This window comes from Rhipicephalus microplus, chromosome X (assembly GCF_043290135.1).
Source record: "Rhipicephalus microplus isolate Deutch F79 chromosome X, USDA_Rmic, whole genome shotgun sequence".
NCBI classification, from domain to species: Eukaryota; Metazoa; Arthropoda; class Arachnida; order Ixodida; family Ixodidae; genus Rhipicephalus; species Rhipicephalus microplus.
The window spans coordinates 12,003,025-12,023,261 of record NC_134710.1 but is presented as its reverse complement, the minus strand read 5'-3'; the positions used below and the strand labels follow the sequence as shown (position 1 = coordinate 12,023,261).

The 20,237-nt window shown below is 45.0% G+C and overlaps 1 protein-coding gene across 3 annotated transcripts in view; it reads right to left on the bottom strand.

Moving 5' to 3' along the window:
- LOC119175661 (transcription elongation regulator 1) overlaps window positions 1-20,237 on the bottom strand; it is a 253,503-nt gene that overhangs the window by 133,914 nt on the left and 99,352 nt on the right. For all 3 annotated transcript variants that reach the window (XM_075881832.1, XM_075881834.1, XM_075881833.1), the window contains exon 8: window positions 11,341-11,498. In XM_075881832.1, coding sequence (XP_075737947.1) covers window positions 11,341-11,498 — 158 coding nt within the window. The remainder of the gene's footprint in view (window positions 1-11,340; window positions 11,499-20,237) is intronic.

The window sequence follows — 20,237 nt, the reverse complement described above, 5'->3', positions numbered from 1 at the left end:
TCACTATCGCTGCACTGGTGCCATTTTGAAAATACGGAAATTATGCACAAAGAAGGCCACTTCAAAACAACACCAAGATGACAGCGCCCGGTCGCAACATTCAGGAGTTATGAGTGCGTGAACTTCGAACACATTTAGCCAATTTTAGTTTATTTCGCCTCCACCTAGTCATGTAAAGCGCTGTTTTTTTTTTTTAATTTCTCGACTGAATACAGCTTTCAGATTTCACCGGTAGATTATTAAATATTTGAACTTTGCGATACTGCACTTTTTCAAAAATCCACTTTTTTACAACTTTTCACTATTTCAAGACCCGCGTCTCCCCTTAAGTGAGTTACATTGGCAAAGAGTGCAGTTTGAGGCCACACGATTTGTAAGGATGCGTGACGTGTGCCAATATCATCAGTGCAAACTGTAAAAGCAATAGAAAGTATTTAGGAGTGATGTTAGATTATGTTGATAATGTTCCTTTGTTGTGTGCACATTGCTTTAACATTGTTGTGTGATTGTTTGCGAGAGTGAAGGTTGCACTAAATTCTTACAATATGACAAATAACTTAAAAATTGTTGTTATGTTGTGTGAATATTGAATATTGCTTCCTTACACTTTTCGAGATGTTCAAGGTGTTATTACTTTTGAGCTATGCGGTACTAATTAGACCCTGTCTTTCTTTTGTTTATTTTTCCTTTCAAAGCACTGTGTGTAAATCTCTAGCCTTAAAAAATACACTTTTGCCCCTCCTGCTAGGGCCAATGACAGGCCTGCAGTATCTGTAAATAAATAAAAAATAAATAAATAAAGGCTCCTATCCTGATCGGATGCGCCCTGCCAGATAAAGGGCCCAGACTTGAATGAATCAGTTGTGCTACAAATGGAACCTCATCGAGAAGTCTCGATGAGTCAAAAGCTGTACTGTTGCAGAAACATATAGGAACCGGACTGACAGCATAATCTGCAAGGAATAATGGGCGTCGCCTTTGTGCAATAAGAGCCAGTATTGAACAATCTCTTGTTTGCCTCAACTTTTTGAAATTGGGGGTGGTAGCAATTCAGACTATTTTAAAGTGTGCAGGCAATTGCACGTGAGGGTGAGATGATAGCCCGAAGAAGAGGACGTAGATGAGTGGAGCTCAACGCTTAGAGGATCGGCCATGGCGCGAGATGAGCCGTCTGAGCGTGAGCCATGTTCCCAGAAAAGCCAGCTGTGCCATCGCCTAAGGCTCATGTTCCTGGGACAACTATTCACCCCGGTGTGGCTGAGCCATGTCCTCGGTCTGTCCTGTGCTGGGCGACGTCTTAGACTCTACAGTCTGGGGCATCGCCTCTACCCGATCATACCACATCAACGTCTTATTATTAAAACTTGTTATTAAGCTAGTTGGTTATTTGTCATATTGTAAGAATTTAGCGCAACCTTGGCTCACGCAAACAATCACACAAACATTCACACATCCACCCGAGTAACACACATGACACGCAGTGCTCACTACCAAGTTTATTGCTCCTAAATGACCTTCTTATGTACGTACAGATGAATGCACAAAGGCGATAATTAACAATGCTGCCCATGTGGAGAGTCTACAGCGCGTGAGGTACGTTATGGCGCCGCCACAAAATAAAGAAAAAAAAAGGTAAACACCAAAAGCTAATAAACCAGCTAGAATGACTAAATCCTTGACTCACGCAAAGATATTTCCTGTTGATGCAACACCAAAACCGGCTCGCTGACACAGATATCCTTATTTTTTTCAATAAAACATGCTTCCAACAGCAGACGTGCAGATAAACTCAAGCTTTTTCCAAGAACCTTCATTATCTGTGAATTGTGGTTCACACCCACATGCGGCAATATGTGACACAAGATGTGCGTACTTATCCTCTTTTTTTCTTGACCTTTACGCATGCTCCCTAAGCCGGTCATGAGGCATCTCTCGGCAATGCCAATGTACAAAGGGGTCCACTGTTAAAGGGAACACCGAAGCGCGTGTCGTCTGCTTGGCGCTACTGCAGGCTGGCCGAGGAAAGTAGTTTCGCGCAGGAGCAGTGAGCGCAGTGGGCGGCGCTCATTTGTCCTCTGCCACAGTTGCGGCCTCGCTTCAGCTCGCCGCGAAGTCTGGCACTGCGCTTAGAAATTTGTCCGCAGGCTGAATGGTGAGCTCAGATGAAAAGTGGGAAAGCTGCAAGGAAATTAGATTATCTAACACACTACCTCACTGATATTTTTGGTGCTCAAAGAAGCAAGACTTCTTTACAATCGTATTTTTCCTAGCATAGCTTTATAAAGAACATTTTTTCTTGTGAAGCAAGGCCCCGCCGCAGTGGTCTAGCGGTGAAGGTACAAAACTGCTGACCCGCAAGTCGCGAGATCGAATCCCGGGTGCGGCAGCTGCATTTACGATAGAGGCTAAATTGCTCTAGGCCCATCTGTTTAAATTCGGTTGCACGTTAAGGAACCCCAGGTGGTCTAACTTCCGGAACCCTCTACTGTGGCATCTCTCGTAATCATATGGTGGATTTGGGACAATAAACCCCACATACCATCAATCAATTATCCTTTTGGAGCGCGCATTTCATGTGCACTAATTCAGATTTGGTCTGCTGCAGTGTGTAAGCTGAACAAAGAATTTACAAGCGCCTAACACTGGCTACAACAAAAATCTTTTTTGAAGCGGGCAATTCCTTATCCAACGACAAGGAGAATGAAAGACGGCAATCCGGCTGATGGGCCACGGGATAGCCATCTGATTATAGATCATTCAAGACATTTTCATTCTAGCTTGAAGGAAAGCGACTAAAGATTCCGCGACCACAACCGTGCTCCACGACGAGCTGAAGCGTGGCCGCAACTGTAGCAGACGACAAATGAGCGCCGCCCACTGCGCTCACTGCTCCTGCATTAAACTAGTTGCCGCTGCCGGCCGGTTTGGCACCGCGTAGACGGCACGCGCTCCGGTGTTCCCTTCAACAGTGGACCCCTCTGTACATGTTACCGCAAGATAAAGGAATGGAGTATACAACTCCCATGAAACATTTAACGAAGGTGTTCTCATGTTTTTTCAGGCAACTGCAATCTCTTGCCATTGCAAATGCATGGACACAACTTGGCGAGCTTATCTGGCGCTGACTACAGACTACAGCCACACCAGACTACAGCCAAAAGACTACAGCCACACCATGCCTAGCAGCAACCTTCTTAATGGGGGACATGGGTTCTAACATTTTTTTTTTAATTTTGTTTTGCTCAATCTTAACCAAACTTCACTACCTAAGCTAGTTTTTCATGCTGATTTCAAATCGCTAATTTGTTTCTTGATATTTCAAGTGGTTTAGAAAATATGAAGGTCTAAATCTTAATTAATTGCATACTTCTTACAGGACTTCTTAGCAATTTATTCTTGCTAAATCCAAAAAGTGAATGCATAATCCCAATGCTGGAGACTTGCTGTAGGGGGTGATGCTGTTTTTATCTATTGAAGGCATTTTATAAGCAAGAAAATGGCGAACTCTTATGGTCACTGTATTACAATAAATTTCTCTCACTAAAATCTTCAATGGTAATTTTTGAAGTGATGCTAGAGAAATAGAAATAACATCACCCCTAGATCATGTCAAAACGAATAAAATTATACCAACTTTGTCGCATTCACTCAAGTTTAACATAGGAAAAACCCCCGTAAGGCCGAGTGCAATGTGCAAAAACATCGAACTGAGAAAAACGAGTTAGAAGTTTCTAGGAACTTCAACTTTTGCTAAAGTGAAGCTACAGCGATATTAATGACATCATTCTGTAGCTCTATATTATAGGATAAATGGCCATGCTAAATTTCACTGTAGCCACCCAGAATACTGCTCACAGCTTGTTCTAGAACTATAAAATAGTCATTGACTCAGCATGAGAATTATTACTTTTTTACTTTGTGGTCGTTCCAGTGCCTTGCAAGTAAAAGGAACAGAAAAAAATCATGCAATAATGTTGTCCTTCGATAGACAATAGATTTACACAATGTTTAGGTCTAAAACCACAAATATTTATTTTTGCAAAAATTCTCACTATTTGCCATCATGACTGTTTACAGCAGACCAGGGCTGTAAGCAGAGTCCCCTGCTGGCTTGTGATGCTTTGAAAGTCTTTCCTTTATTGAACTGCTGTCGAGATGCTCTCCGCAATTTTTGCAGCCTGCCCTTGTCCTTCTCAAGGCTGCGACGCACCAAGTTATTGCCAGCGCTGTAGCCCAGCTTCTCAGCAATTTCCACGTTGCTCTTGGTTGTGCCTTGGTTTAAGCGGCTGATGGCTTCGGCAACTGCCCTTTCAATGCTCCGCAAGGATGCATGCTGAGTTTTGGGGGCCTGCTGCCAAATCATAGCGTGCAGGCTCTCACTTGGGTTCTGGGTGATCCCATCGCTGCACCTTTCCAAGAGGGCATTGTCGCTCAGCCGCCTAAACACAGGCTCCAATGCCCCAGTTACGAAATCAGGCAGGCTGTTCTTAGGTGGTGGCGGCTTCTCATTTTTCGCAAGAGCTCTCTGAAATTTGCACCAGGATTCAGGGCCTTCAGGGCAAAGGTCATGCTATGGTGCCTCGTCAATTGAAGACGTGTGGTTCAAAGTTGCTAGAACAGCCTTCTGCATACCTAAAACATCGTTCCTGTGGCTTCTCAATGCGTAGCCATAGTATGAGGTGATCTTCTTCATCTTTTGTTGCTTAAGTCTGCCCTTTCCACCAAGTGAGCCACCTTGAGCTTTTTTTTTTTTCTCTACAAGGGTACGTAAGGCAGCTCCCATACACTTTTGTAAATGATTTATGCAGTCCTTTTCGGCCACCTTTATGAAGCCGTACACCTGTATTTCTGTGAGTGCATGGAATGTCCTGCTGTCGCCGTCCGACAGCATTGTTGTATAACGAAGCTTGTGCTTTTCAAGTGACCGCTCAAACAAGCGTAATGCTGCCTCCACTTCCATCTGGCCAGCATTACAATGAACATTCTTCTGGCACAGAGGGGCATGCTGAATGAGCCAGGCAGAATGTCCTGCTTCTCCTTCCTTGGGTCCTGTGGTGCAAGCCAGGCAAAAGTTCGATAGCACGATATGGTCTATCACGAGGCCACTATACATCTCAACAATGCAACCAACACATATATGCGAGCTACGTCCATGCGTAAGCCAGGGGCCGTCATAAATGACGTCGACGTTTCCGGGCGCGTTGCCAATTTCCGCATAGAGCTCCTTGACGCTAGCAACGCTCGCCGCTTCGCATTCGGCAGCAGTCGCACAGCAGGCTTCTTCCATTATATTCATGTGGCTTTGGTAACTCTTGTGGTGAAGCCCTCGATGCGAAATATTCATCCCGGCGAAGAAGCCCAACAGAGCCGTTGCCCCCTTGCCGATGCTGTTGATAGCCTTCATGGCACGCATATAAACTTCAAACGACCTTATTTTGGCGTCGGTCTCGTCGGCTATACGTGGCGACGAAAAACGCTCTTTGCAAAAGTCACAACTCCCGCACGTGACTATGAGCTTCGAACACAGCCCGTACTCTTTCTTGGCCTTTGAAATAGTGACACTTCTTACACCGCATTCTGGGCATGCGACAAGTCCAAATAACGAGCGTATCGCCGCCAGATCAACAATAACAAATTCTGTCCTGTTTTCTTTGCCACCATCCTCCAGATCAATATCTAGTAACTCGAACTTACGTTCTGTCGCGCACTGCGATGCGAGTGATGCCTTCAAGCCCGCTGCATTTCTCGCGCACTCAGCAAACTCGTCCACCGAATAAAACGCTATGTCGATGAGGTCTAGGATGCTGCTGGAAGTGCAAGATGACGATCCGACGACGACTAATCCAATGAGGTGCTGCTGCAAGGCACAGGAGAGTGCACCGCTTCGGACACAACCGTCCGCGGCTGCGTGCCGTCGTCGGAATGCGCCGCTTCGGCGGCATCGGGCGAAATCGGCTGCATGTTGTCGGCTGCTTTCTTCTGGCGGGCGTTCCACGGGCGCTTCCGTTTCTCGCCGTACGTTTGGCACGTCTTCTTCTTTAGACGAGCGTGTCCAATCATGCCGGCAAAAGACAGAAAGTCTGTGCGTCGGTCGCGTAGCACAAGCAGGCACGTGTGGGAAGCAGACGAACAACGTGCGCGAACGGGAACCGGCGGCCGACGAACAATATTAAAAAAAAAAAGCACGGGCAACTTTGGCCGCATCAGCCAACAGGAAGCGAGGAACAGGGGGCTCGCCTGGTGCGCGCGCGCTCCGGCCAATCAGCGGCCCGGAAGGGGGCTCCGAAAAAGGGGCGAGAGCAGCCGTTCTGTTTAAGCGACGCCATTTTGAAGGGTGGCAAAATGCGCACAAAGGAATCAGCTTCAAAACAAGCCCAAGATGGCAGCGATCGGCCGACTGCCTCGCCGGCGGCGCACGCGGGAAGTTTGAACGAATTTGACCTGCCGTGGGTTGTTTTGCGGCTCCCGTGGCGACTTCATAATCAATTTTAATCCATTTACTGATCGAATTCAGCGTTCACAATTTGAGGACACGTGCTTATAGGTCTAAAAATTTCAAATATCGCATTTTCTCAAAATCAACTTTTTGGCCATTTTTCACCATTCTAAGACCCGCATCCCCCCTTAAAGGTTATGAGAGAGCTTGTGCAAGTACGGCATTGCTTGAGGCTTGGAACTCGATGGATCCCAAGCAGCTCCATCCTTTTGTGTTCCACATTTCATCTTCTGAAGTAGTGAATTGGCGACGGAATTTATGACCAACGAAGGGAAGCCCGCCGCCATCAATCGGCTGATCTGATCATAAAAACTAGTACGCATGTGGTGTGGACACTACTTGGTCAACGAGGATTCCAGGCAAAGTGAAGCAATCCTCTTATAACTATGTTTGAGTGCACAGAATCATACGGCAGCAGCCCCTTTTTCACTCAGAATGGTAATACCAACAAAAGTGGTCGCTGTCCCACAGTAGCTTGAGATAAAAAAAAACTGTAAACAGGTCTCTGTTGGTACCTCAATAGTGAAACTAAGTCCATGTCCATAATCTTTACAAACACTAAGCACATCCTCACAATAAGAACGCTCAACTTCATATGAGACCTCTTTGGCACACACACTCATTGAAGTACAACCATCCTCTTGAAAATCTAAAAAGTAATCGGGGGGGGGGGGGGGGGGGTGTATTGGGCACTCGTTTGTTTACAGGAATTAAAAAATTGTCAACATATCTAAAAACCTTCCCTCATTGTTATCAAACGTCCTATCAACATCAGCTAAAAAAAATAGATAACCGAGGCGACACAGGATTCTACACAGATTCCTTGTTGTTGTAGATAGGGCCTGCCGTCAAAAGTAATAAGGTGACGTTAAGATAAAATTCTAAAAGCGCTAAAAAGTTTTTAATGAACACGCTAGCATTGTTCATAAAATAAACGTCACCGTTACCTTCTATGCACTTTTGAACCAACGTCAAAAGCTTATCGTGAAGAACAGAATAGAACAAGTCTTCAACATCTACTGAAAAAAGCAAAGCAAATCTGCTGGTTAGTCCTCAAGAAATCACCGAAATCACTAGAATTTTTGGTACAGAAAGGATCTTTTTGGTACACAAAGCGTCTTTAGTTTGCTTAAGAGAAATTTACTAATGTTGCCCTGCCATGAACCATTTTCACATAACAGTGGTTCTGATGATGGTCCTGAAAGGTATGTCCACTTTGTGGGTTTTGGCGAAAAAAAAAAAGGCGTTCCAAGTTAATGCTTTTGCCGCTTGCTAGGTGTAATGGACCTCGAGGTCCGCCGGCTACCTGACTGTCATGCAGGAACGAGAGAGGGCAGGTTCGAAACGAACGCCATTTAATAGAACAATGAATAGAAAAAGAAATGATGGCTTCGTGCCCTCGAGCAAGCTGAGCAGCAGTCGCGATGATGATGAACGTCGTCTGCTCCGTTGGTAAAGACGAAGTTACAACACTAGGGTCCTAGCTAGCGTAGGTAGTCCTACTTTTTTACAGAACGCGGTGAACTTCGATTTAACGCATACAGCGCTAAGCGCCTTCACATTGTATAAACCCCGAAGCTGTTGGAAGAATATTTTATTGAAAAAAATAAGGATACCTGAGTCAGCGAGCAGTCTTTGGTGTTGCATCAACAGGAACAGGAAATATCTTTTCTCGAGGCAAGGATTTAGTGATTCAAGCTGGTTTATCTGCTTTTTGTGCTTACCCTTTTTTTTGTTCCTTATTGTGTGGCGCCGCTATATACCTCACGCGCTGTAAGCTTTCCACATGCGCAGCTCCAATCAATATCGCCTTTTCACATTCATCTGCACGTATATATGAAGGTCATTTAGGAGCAACAAACAGTAGGTAGTGAGCGCTGTGTGTTGTGTGTGTTACTGAGGTGGATGTGTGAGCGTTTGTGCAAGTGTTTGAGAGAGTCAAGGTTGCGCTAGATTTTTACAATATCGCGTCGACGTCGTCGTGCTGCCTAATGTGTAGTGAGTGTAACGTCACCGTGATGATTGACGCCACCGGCAAAACTCAAAGCTCGAGGGTATTCATTTGTTTTGTGCTTCTAATATGTCAATCAGCCCCGCCTTGTGTAAAAGTTGAAGCCTTCTTATGGGTTCATTGAGCCATCCTAGAGTGTAAGAAGCCTGAGCCCACATCATCAAAGTGCCGTAGACCTGGCATACAATCTCCTAGGAAGTTTCATCGAGCCAATGTTGCACAAATACAAAAATTTTGAAATTTGTGATGTCATGCACGGAGATTTCATGCACGGAGATTGAAATTTGTGATGTCATGCACGAAAATTTAAAAATGAAACAATTAAGCTTGACTTTTTCCGCTAAGAATGAACTTAGGATAGTGAAACAAAGGCCATTAGAGTTCTCAGAGTGCAATTGGTCAATCTAAACCATGTGATTGTTTCTCTTTAGTGTCCTTTTAATTGAAGCTACCACTGCAACCATGTTGGTTATCTTGCATTTTTGAATCATTGCTTAGATGTGAGATCGTGCAAACTGTCAATCTAAAGTTATACTCTACACTTTTCTGGCTGAAATACCAGTATTCAAATTTTCGAAGCCGCCGGCACGATGTGAGGAAGCCAAGATCACGAAGAGATTCATGGCTACTTGTTGGCAACTTTCCCTTTCTCCCAAGGCCACCTACACATGTGCGCGCACAACATGCAAGTGAGGAGCGTGTACACGTCCTGCGGCATACATCGTCTGCTCAAGGACCATTATTAGCTCGTTTCAAGCGCTCTACGACCTAAAATTCTGGCAGTACCAATTAGTAACTGTAGCCAAAGTATCGGTTACGTCTACCGATTGATGTCACAAAGAGAAATCTGAAAAGCTTGATAATGTACAGTAGAATCTTGATGATACGACTACGGCTAATGCGAATTTTAAGTTTGCCTTGGATGGACTACATTATATAGAATACGCCGTGATTCGGTGTTATACCAACGATTTCCCCAGCAACCACGGATGATATGAATGCGCAATTGACCGCTGCGCGCGAGCAGCGCAACGCGGCTTGTCTTTGGGAGTAAAGCCCATTCACACTTGGCCTCAAAGAGAAAAAATGCGGCAAAACTCACTGAAATTTCCCTCACTTTGCCGCTAGAAAAGTGGCCGGAAAACCATGCCACAAGAGCAATGCGAAAATATCAGTACGAGACCACTTTTGCCACCATGAGATAACGGATTGCCTTTTTATAACGGCATTAACTACACCGGCTGCGCTAGCTCTCAAATCACATTATTTAAACCAGTTTAAACAACCAGTCACACATTCAACATGAAGGGAGAGGCATTGGCGGTGGCTCGCATCGGCGCAATCACAAGCTACCCATGCAGCACAACAAAGCTCATGACCTTGAAAAAGACGCATTCATCGAGAGCCTGGTTTGAATTACAATCGCTGTGAACACCGAAAGTAGAAGGTGCGGCAGCAGCGAGTCGGCATGCCCTAGCGTGTCTCTCTTTTGCACTGCCGGCTGAATCTGCTGCCGCAGCTACCAGTGCGTCTGCTCGTGTCACTTCTTCTGACGTACCTCCCGAAACAACGCTTGTATAGGTGTAAACTGTTTCTTTTCAGTGCTTTGCATGCATAACTAGTACATGGTAGAAATTTTAATCCTCAGGAATAAATTCTGAAGTGGCAAAGATGGAGGCGGTGGCATGTATACGAGGGGCACAACGAATGTGAACATTTTCGACATATGCAGACGTGGTGTTGTGGCTGCTCTGGCATTCTCGCTTGAATTCTCGAGTGTGAATTCTCTTAAGACTGATTTTTTTCGTATCAACATCGTGGCGCGTTTTTCCGGCCTCGTAAGCGGCGAAGCGTGTGAATTTTCACTAAGTTTTGCCGCTTTCACTTCCTTTGATGCTAAGTGTGAATCTGCCTGATAGCACCAGCAGCATGAGTGAGAAAACCGCGGCACTTTATTGAGACGCGGTGAAAGCAGGAAAGTTCAATAAAACATTATGAACTTCTTTCAGCAAGAAGTAGTTGACCCCAATAAAGTTATTGTTCATCTTCATGATCAGCCTCGACTTGTTTTTGGCTCATACGAATTAGGGATGATAAGAATATATTTTGCGTGCTCCCTTCAAATTACCCCAAGTGTGAAGTATTTGTTGCTCAGTGCACTGACATGGCGGCGGAACGATACGCTTTGGAAGAAGCGGTGCAGCATGAACCACTCACGCCGATAATGTACAGGTAGTGATTCGTATTATCGAGATTTTACTCTACAAAACAATATCGCGATTTATGTGTTGCGTCTATACAAGTGCATATAAAATACTGCAACACGCTGAAAACGTCACATGCCTAGCTTCAGTATAAAATAAATTCCTCCGTGACACTATCGCAATGCCCTTGCGCTGCCGCGGCCTGGAAATTTTTCCTCCTCAAATATTCTTGCTCCATGCGCTACTCTGTGCGAACCAATTTCAATTTATCCTTGCGAACTTCTAAATTTCATCCTTCCGTCTAACTCCTTGTCTTCCCCGACTGTGTTTTCTATCCTTTTATAACCATTCTGTAGCACTTACTGTCAACCAGTTGTCTGTTCTATGCATTACGTGACCCAGGTCCGTTGTTTTATTTTTCCGCTTGATTTAAGCTAAAATTCCTGCAACTCCTGTCTGTTCTCCTACTATTTCTGCCATACTCTGATCTTTTAATCTTATTTGTATAAATTTTGCGTTCCATTGCACGCTGGGTGGTCCTCAGATTTTGCTCTAATTGTTTTGATATTGCCATTCACTTTTTGAAAAACGCCCTTTACACCTACAAAAAACGGATCAACGACTGTTACCTTAGAGGCAGCAGATTTTTCTGACGGTTTAGTTTCAGCAGCACCAGAGTCCGCTGTGATTCGAGGTTCCCCAGTTGCAGAGTTGGATCCACACTTTGCAGCATCTGCACTTCCAGAGCCACTGCCATCTGACGCTGTGCCAGCAGCTGCAAGAGCCTCTGCAAAGAAAGCATCACAACATGTCACTCCTAACTGTGCTCTAATAACCAACTTACTGCATTTACTTACTAACTTACAACTCATTGTGCAAGCCATGCTTACTGATTAGTGATTGCATTATTGAATCATATGGGCCCTGAATATCTGGTGCATTGGTTTTTGCATCTTTTTATAACCCTTCTCTGGTAAAAGTGTGGCATGCAACCACACTTAGCACAATACAGCAAGATTACTCATTGCCTGTTATATGACATGCCACAAGATAGCGGTATGTCAAACTCTGCTTCGAATGGGCATTTAATTAAACATCGTGCATGCTTTTTAGAGCAAAATTTTACAGCAGCTTTGACCCACCTTGACGGGTGTGCTAAAAACAGCCGAGACTCCTACACGTGCTGCAACCCCCCCCCCCCCTTTTTTAATCAATGCAGGGGCGCTACAGCCCAAAGAATTCGGAACAATTTTCAGAGCAGCAGAACGTTATTTTTTGAGCACTAAAATCCAAATTTGGAGCAGTATAAAAAAGGTTTGCATTTAGGGGAAAAAAACTATGTACAAAACATTCAACCTCATTTAAACCGTGCAGAGTGATCATGAGCACTGCTATTTAAATAAAAGTAGTATTCTGAATTACCCCACTGAGCAAACAATGATGAAGTTCACATTAGCATTGCAGCACCTGTCAATGCCTTTGACAGACCCTGTGAATTTAAATGCCGTTCTACCAAGCTGGCGAGCTTGAAATTCATTGATTTGATTGATTTGTGGGGTTTAACGTCCCAAAACCACCATTTGATTATGAGAGACGCCGTAGTGGTGGGCTCCGGCAATTTTGACCACCTGGGGTTCTTTAACGTGCACCCAAATCTGAGTACACGGGCGAGCTTGAAATTCAGGCGATACATAAAACCGCGCAGTAGACATGGCGATAAAAAAAAAAAAAAACTGACGCACAACAACTCGGTTTGCTTGTATCAGATAAAGTAATAACGTGCACCCGATGGCGCTACGATGGCATCGAAGATCTATCGCTGGGACAACACAAATTCACAACAGAAAAATTTTCTTGTGCTGTTGCTGTTGAAACCAACACGGTGGCTAGCAAAGCGGGCATTCTACGTACGTAGAGTTTGTTTCCTCGCGAAAAATGTGGCATACGCTTCCATCACCGTGAAGTTTTGTGTACTATCCAAATCGATAACATCCTCCCGGGCATCGTGCTTTACACGGGGGTAAAAACACACAAGTGGGGGCAACAAACATGGCTAAAACAGAGATAAGCAGAGCCAACCTATCTTTTTTGCAAGGAGGATGGATGCGATAACATCACCCCGCGTGTCAGGCCTGCCATCAATTGTTACTAAAGCAGAGAGGAAAGCTTTGCAAGTCTTGAAGGAGCAGGAAGGAACTAGGACCGTAAGGGGGGGGGGGGGGGCGTTGTTATATGATCTTTGACTAAAGGTGTGATCGCTGGTGCGCTCGCTATTTCGGCAGGCATTAAAGACAGCTTGTATACCCTTCTGCATTTTACTTTCAATGTAAACTGACTAGGCAAAAATGCTTCGCTTTTTGGAATGGCCATATAGGGGTGTGCACTGAGCCTTGATCACAAGGTGGCCCCACCAGTCGCGCCATAATAAAGGTCCCTTTCGTATGCATTGTTCATGGTTCACAAAATCACACTTTATCTAGACCAGCGGAGCGTGTGCCTGTCGACACTTTTGTTGGTTGCAGCTTGTATCTCACGTTAGCTACAAGCTTCCGTTGATGCTTACATTATAGCACAAGGATTTAACACGCAGCGTGACCATGTTCAGTATCATTACGGCATCTCCCTTTTACTAGGCTCGTGCAAATTGTGCATTTTAGATTCAAAGTGAATTTGATGCAAATAGTGATTTTGATCGAATAATTTCGAATCAAATTCTAATGGTATGTATCAGATATTTTAAAAATGGCAATATTTATTATGACCTAAGTAACCAGCACAATACATGTATCAGATATTTTAAAAATGGCAATATTTATTATGACTCAAGTAACCAGCACAATACATATTTTTTTCAAATTGAAATAAGGGCTCTTGCAAACGTCTTTTTTTGTTGTTCAAAGGAAGTCTAAACAATCTTGAGTGGTATTGGGATTTGAGTTGAGGGTTTGGGATGCAGCGGGGCATGCTCAAGTGTGCGCATATCGCATGCCTTGGAATGCCTGTTGTTTTTAACCTTTTTTTTTTTCACTTTGTATGCACCATATATATGCGCCATGACCGTGTCAGAAGTGTTTGTTTTAAAAGTAGAAGCTTTGAAAAATGTTTGCTATGTGAACGCAGCTTCAATGGGTCATCACCATCATCATCAGCCTGACTTCGCCCACTGCAGGGCAAAGGCCTCTTCGATGATCCGCCAATCAATCCGGTCTTGTGCTTTCCGTTGCCACGTTATACCCGCAAACTCTTTAATCTCATCAGCCCACCTAACTCTGTCTCCCCTTTGTGCATTTGCCTTTTCTGGGAATCCAGTTAGTTACCCTTAATGACCACCAGTTATCCTGTCTACGTGCTACGTGTCCAACCTATGTCCATTTTTCTTTTTATTTCAACTATGATATCCTTAACCCCGGTTTGCTCCCTGACCCACTCTGCTCTCTTCTTGTCTCTTAAGGTTACACCTGTCTTTTTTTTTTTTTTTTTGCATTTCTCGCTGCGACGTCCTCAATTTAAGCTGAACCCTCTTTGTAAGCCTCCAGGTTTCTGCTCCGTAGGTAAGTGCTGGCAAAATGCAGCTGTTGTATACATTCCTCTTAAAGGATAGTGGCAATCTACCAGTCATGATTCGAAAGTGCTTGCCAACTCGCTCTACCCCATTCTTATTCTAGTTACTTCAATCTCCTGGTTCGGCTCCACGGTTATTACCTGTCCTAAGAAGACCTATTCCTTAACAACTTCCAGCGCCTCTCCACATATCACAAAGTGCTGCTTTCTGCCGAAATTGTTACACTTTAGTTTCGTGCATATTAATTTTAAGACCTACTTTTCTGCTTTCAGTGTCCAGTTCAGTAATCATGAACTATAATTCGTCCCCTGAGTTACTCATCAAGGCAATGTCATCAGCGAATCACAGGTTACGAAGGTACTCTCCATTAACTCTTATCCCTAACTCTTCCCAGTCTAGGGTCCTGAATACCTGCTGTAAACACGCGGTGAATAGCATTGGAGAGATCGTGTATCCCTGCCTTAGACCCTTCATTAATGGGATTTTTTCACTTTCTTTATGGAGATATATGGTGGCTGTGGATCCTTTGTAGATTTCTTCCAGTATATTTATGGAGGGTTCTTCTTTGCCCAAACTCCATAGATTCTGCATTACTGCTGATGTCTCGACTGGGTCAAAAAGCCTTCTCGTACAAAAACAAGCGTCTTTATTAGGGCGAACTTGTGCTTACGAGTCTAATGACTATAGTCGTCGAGTCCGAGTAGACGAGTGGCACAGATTAAACTATCTTCCTCTTCCACGTAGGCCAAGCACAGGAACGCGTGGCGCATGCCAGCCGGGTCTTGCTGGTGCTGTTGCCATGATGATTGCGGCGGGCTACTTGAACATGGCCAACCTGTCGCGGCAATATTTTCTCACAATGCCATCTTGGTTCTTTTGACTTCTGTACAGCTCTCTGTAGAACTCTTCCGCCATCTCGACTATACCATCCATATTGGCTATGACATTGCCTTGATTGTTTCTCAATGCATACATACGATTTTTGCCAATGCATAAGTCTGCCTTCGCAGCTTTTAGGCTTCTCCCACTTTTTACAGCCACATGCAGACTAATATAGACCTATTCGTGAATTGCAAATACAGTTGAACACGGATATATCGAAAAAATACAGTCCCCGTCCCCGAGAGCTTACCTGTAGCGGACCATCACCTACAATAGGCGCATTCAAGAATGACAACTAATTCTGCACACTCGGCACAACAGAATGATTGATTTGCGAGAAAAATATCGTTTATCTTGGCGTGTTTCTTCGTTTTTGAAATGAAGTTGAAGATGCTAGTCTAGATCTTATCAATACTGCCCAGGTGTGACAGCCTAGTTCCCTTAATGTGGCCAATACAACCGCATATGACGCCGAACGCTGCCGCCACTTCAGCAGCGAAGTATGCACGTGTAGGCAGCAACTCGTCCGGACGATCCTCCTCGTCACATGAGCTGTCGGCCTGAGCATCCTGCGTCCCTGCGACACCAGCCACTATGTCCTCATCAGTGAGGCTTGCAACGGCCTGGACACTGCAGTCTGCTTCTACGAAATCGTCCGCAGACACTTCGTTTAGAACTCCTGCGGAGAAGAGGGAAGACAACTCGCAAAACATGTCGCCTACGCACTCGTCGTCGCAGTCTTCACTGGTTTCCCCAAGTCTGACTATCTCGAAGCCTGCCTTGCGGAAGCGGTTGATCACTGTGTCCGTCTTCACGTCTTGCCAGGCGTTGAAGGTCTCCGCAGGAAAAAACTTCACGGAGGTTTCCGGCCACTCCGTAATCCACTGCTGGATGTCCTGGCTGCTGACAGCTTTGCTTTCGCCAGAAATGGTTTTGCAACGATGTTGTAGCGCTGCTTATATCGGCGAACCCACCCGGTGTTGTCGGCAAAGTTGTCTTCCCCGAGTTCAGCAGCAAACCATTTGGCCTTGGCCATCAGCATCAAGTCGTCCACTGTAATGTTCTTCGCGCGCACTTCTAAAAACCTGGCATAGAGTGCCTTTCCTACATTCCCGTGCACATGACAGGCTCTTGACGCTCACTGCTCCGCCGCCTTTGCCTTGATATCTGCTTTGTTCTAAGGTACTCAGAGTGCTCCATGGTATCCCGAAGTCGTCCGCGACCGTCGAATATTTCTCACCCACCTCAACACACTGCATAGCCTTCAATTTTGTCGCAGTCAAGGGTCTTGCGCTCCTTGAAGCTAAACCAGAAACCAACAATTCAAGGAGTCCACAGTGGCTTTGCACACCACACACACACAAAAGAGAAATGCTGCACATGCGGTGGTACGTAAGTGATGCAACAACGGAAGCAACATAGCGCTCGCGAGGCGATGGCCGCCTGCGTGGGCAACAGCGAAAAGCGCGAGCTGTGGTTGGCTGATCAAAACTCTCAAAACAGCAACAAAAAATAAAAGAAAAGGCGAAAGGAGGAGGGCATCAGCTCATTCGTTCCTGCTCTTCGAGCCGACGGGTACGCGAGAAAGCATGAGAGAGAGACTGAGAAAAAAAAAAAAAAGTCGTTCCAGGAGTTAAAGACTGTGCAGTCCGAGCCCTCTCGCGCTTACATTATTTTTTAGAGCGTTTCGGGTTTCGCCGGAGGCGTGGTGCCGTGCAGAGGTCGCCAGGCGCTGCTAGTGCCAAAGCGAGCCTTTCGACTCGCGCGGCGTTCGATATATCCGAAAAAGGGTAAAAACATTGTTCGATATAAATGTGCAAACTTCTATACTTCTACAAAGGACTTTCAAGGGGATAACTCAAGAGCTCGATATACCAGAAAATCCGTTAGATGTGGGTTCGATATACTTGTGTTTGACTATACTTTGAAATTTTAAACAACTTTAATTGGAATCAAACCGAATTCGAATACTCTACTACAGTCAAGCCCGCTTATAATGAACCTGAGCGCGACGCGGCATCCATTCGCTGTATCCTGAAGTTTGTAGTAAATGAAACATAGCTTTTAAAAAAAGTTACGAGTGAGAACACAAACTTTTTTTGCCCCACAAAGTCCGTGATGCACACATTTCGAAGAGCAGAAGCGATAAGGGCGGTCTCAAGTTCATTTAAAACGGCAGGGTGCTCGTTCACCGAGGCCCGTGGCATAAGCTGCATGAGGCACTGAATCCAAAGTTTCGTTGTTCTCGCAATCCGATTTCTCCAAATCGCTCTCGCCACGTACTTCATTCACAATGCCCTAATCTGTGCACGGTTCCGCAGTGTTGGCATCATCATCGGCCGTAATTAAACCATTGCAACAGATGTCCCAGCCGCTCTCCCAGGTCAGAGTCGTCGAAGCACTGCCAAAAATCGCCGCCACAGTGGTCCTGTTCGGAAGCTTCAGGCTCGGCATCATCCCCGACGTCGACGAAGTCGACCTCGCGAAAACAGTTTCGCACGCATGTAGCCGCCACCGCCACCCACGAAACATTCACCATCTCCACAGCTGAATACCGGAAGGGGGGGTGTTGCCGTATATCTGTAGTCGTTTTAGACACCACCAATCAGCTGTTTTGGTAGCGCAGTGGGTTGACACACAGTTGGGGATGCGATTGTGCTGCAGGTCATCAGTTGAAACCCCGTTTTGTTATTTTTTTTTATTTTTTATGATAACGCGTCAATATTGACATTACTGCTTTCAAGTAGTTGTAATTTTGCTTTTTTTTTTAAGAAAACCACATCGCTGTTCATGCCGGTTGTTAGCCCAACCGTGTTTTTCGAGGCGCAGTGGGTACATTGTTGGTGCGCAACATGATGCATTGTTAGTGTGCGACTTCAGTCCTAGTTGCGCTGACCAACTGAAATTTTTTTTTTCTTTTCTGCTTTCAATATTGTTTCGAGTAATGTTGCCTATTTTAAAGGTAGCATATTATAGTGGTCTGATGGGAGGAGCCACTGGCCAGCGAGAACCTGCACGATCATCTGAGTAGAGGTTCTCGCTGACGGACCAGGCTCGCTCAGTGGCAGCTGCCACAGAGCCCTGGTCTGAGCTCCCCCCACAGCGAAATCCACTGCAGCACTGCAATTGTTTTCACCACCACTGATAAAAGCGCGTGCACATACACTACCGCAGAGAGATAATTAAATTTAATACAGCACTGTAATGATGTAATATTGAGGTGGTCCGTTTTGACAACGTTGCCTATAGTGACGGGCCTCGACATAGTACTGCTGTTTGTGCTCTTACTGAAGTGATTGAAGATGTTTTAGGGGCAAAGCTCCTTACGCTGTGGCTATAGCTGCATCGCTATTATGACGGGCCCCATCACTGTTACGATTTCACTATGATGACAGGCCTCTCACTTTAACGATACTTTTATAATTAAGCTAACGCTGACCCTTCACTATGACTATAGTACTGAGTTGACGGGCCCCATCACCGTAGTCACTGCCAATCAGCCAATGGCCGATACAATCGCTGTGTGAAATGATTTTCAGGTTCAATTTATTCAATTCATTCAATTTTTTTGTTTTGTTTTTAAATAACAGTTATTGACCTTAAAAAGCGAAGGGCGTACGTCTAACATGGCGTAGCCATTTCACAGTGAGCCTTCTGACTAGAGCCACAAGCGATGGTCCCACGACTGAGAGCTGTGCGCACATATAGTATTAAGGCTGAATTGCGGCTGTTTTGATTAGGAGGTATACTTTCATTTACAAGATGACGTTTTAAAATAAAGCACATGAGAAGTTTGTATTCAAACCCTAGCAATCTCTATTTCGAAAGGCCAGGGTCTTTTGGGGGCTTTTACCACGATAGCGATTACAAACACGGATGTGTTGATTGAAGGCATTACGAAAAAGCTCTTTTGAATGAATATCCAGGAATAAAGTATATTAGAGAAAAAGTGTCAATGCGTCCCCACCGTTCATGTGTTCTTCTGTGGGCGTGAAGCACAGAAATTGGATTGCGATGTTCAGAAGTAGACGTGACAGACATTCTGGCAGCACACGAGGAGTTATTAGTCCGCAACTTTTCAAATGAGCTATCAGCAGCATTCCTGGAACCGACGTCTGCCGATGAATTGCCACCACAGTTTCATGCTACCAATTGCACTGGCCATCACGAACCATAGTGGAGAGCACGTTTCGCCGCTGAGTGGACTTGCACGATACAAGTTGCGTCGGTACCAAACATAGCATGGTGGATTACTTAGGATGCACGCGCGACAGCTGTTTATTCAGTGAAATAATTCCAGGCACGTGATTATGACTTTGGTGGCCCCGACAAAAAAGGCGCAGATGTTTTGACGCACATGCATGGCTGTTGCTGGTGATAGACGCTTTCAAATCAGGCTTTGGCACAGTTCGGTGCAATTTCCGTTGATATTATCAAGATGGCACAGTCAATCTGATTTGGCGCAGTTGGCATAAGAGTGGGATCACTGGTGAATATTAAAAATTTTAAACATTTTTATAATAGTGTTTGCTATTCAATTCGACTCACACTACAATATTTAGCATTCAAACTTCCCAAGGACAAAGTCCATTAAAGTCTGAAAGTGACACGTTAAGATCTTTATTAAACTTCACCCCAACACATTCTCGTATTGCGGCAAATCTTTCTTTCAGGTTCCGCTACGGCCGAATTCCTGAGACAGCGTATGATTGAAAGAGGCCCCTTCAAATTTACTAATACTTCCCTCATCACCCTACCGTATTGAGTTAAAGCTGCTTTTCAGGTTCTGCTACAATTGCAAACGTATTGAATCAAGAAAATGCTGGTTCCAACATGGAGATGACACATGTGGCAAAGGTGGAGGAGGTTCAATTAATGTCGTTTCGGGCCTGAAATGCTGGCAGGAAATCTGAAAAATTGGATGCCAAAGGTATTAGTGTACACGTATCCTGAAGAAGTATGGCCACCAGCGTGAGTCCGGTCTTAGCAAGCTGCAGGGCATGCGTTAACCGTCGCCGTGGCGAGAACACGATGCTGCTTTAGACCACAACCCTTTATTCTCTGCGGCAACACCAAAAACGC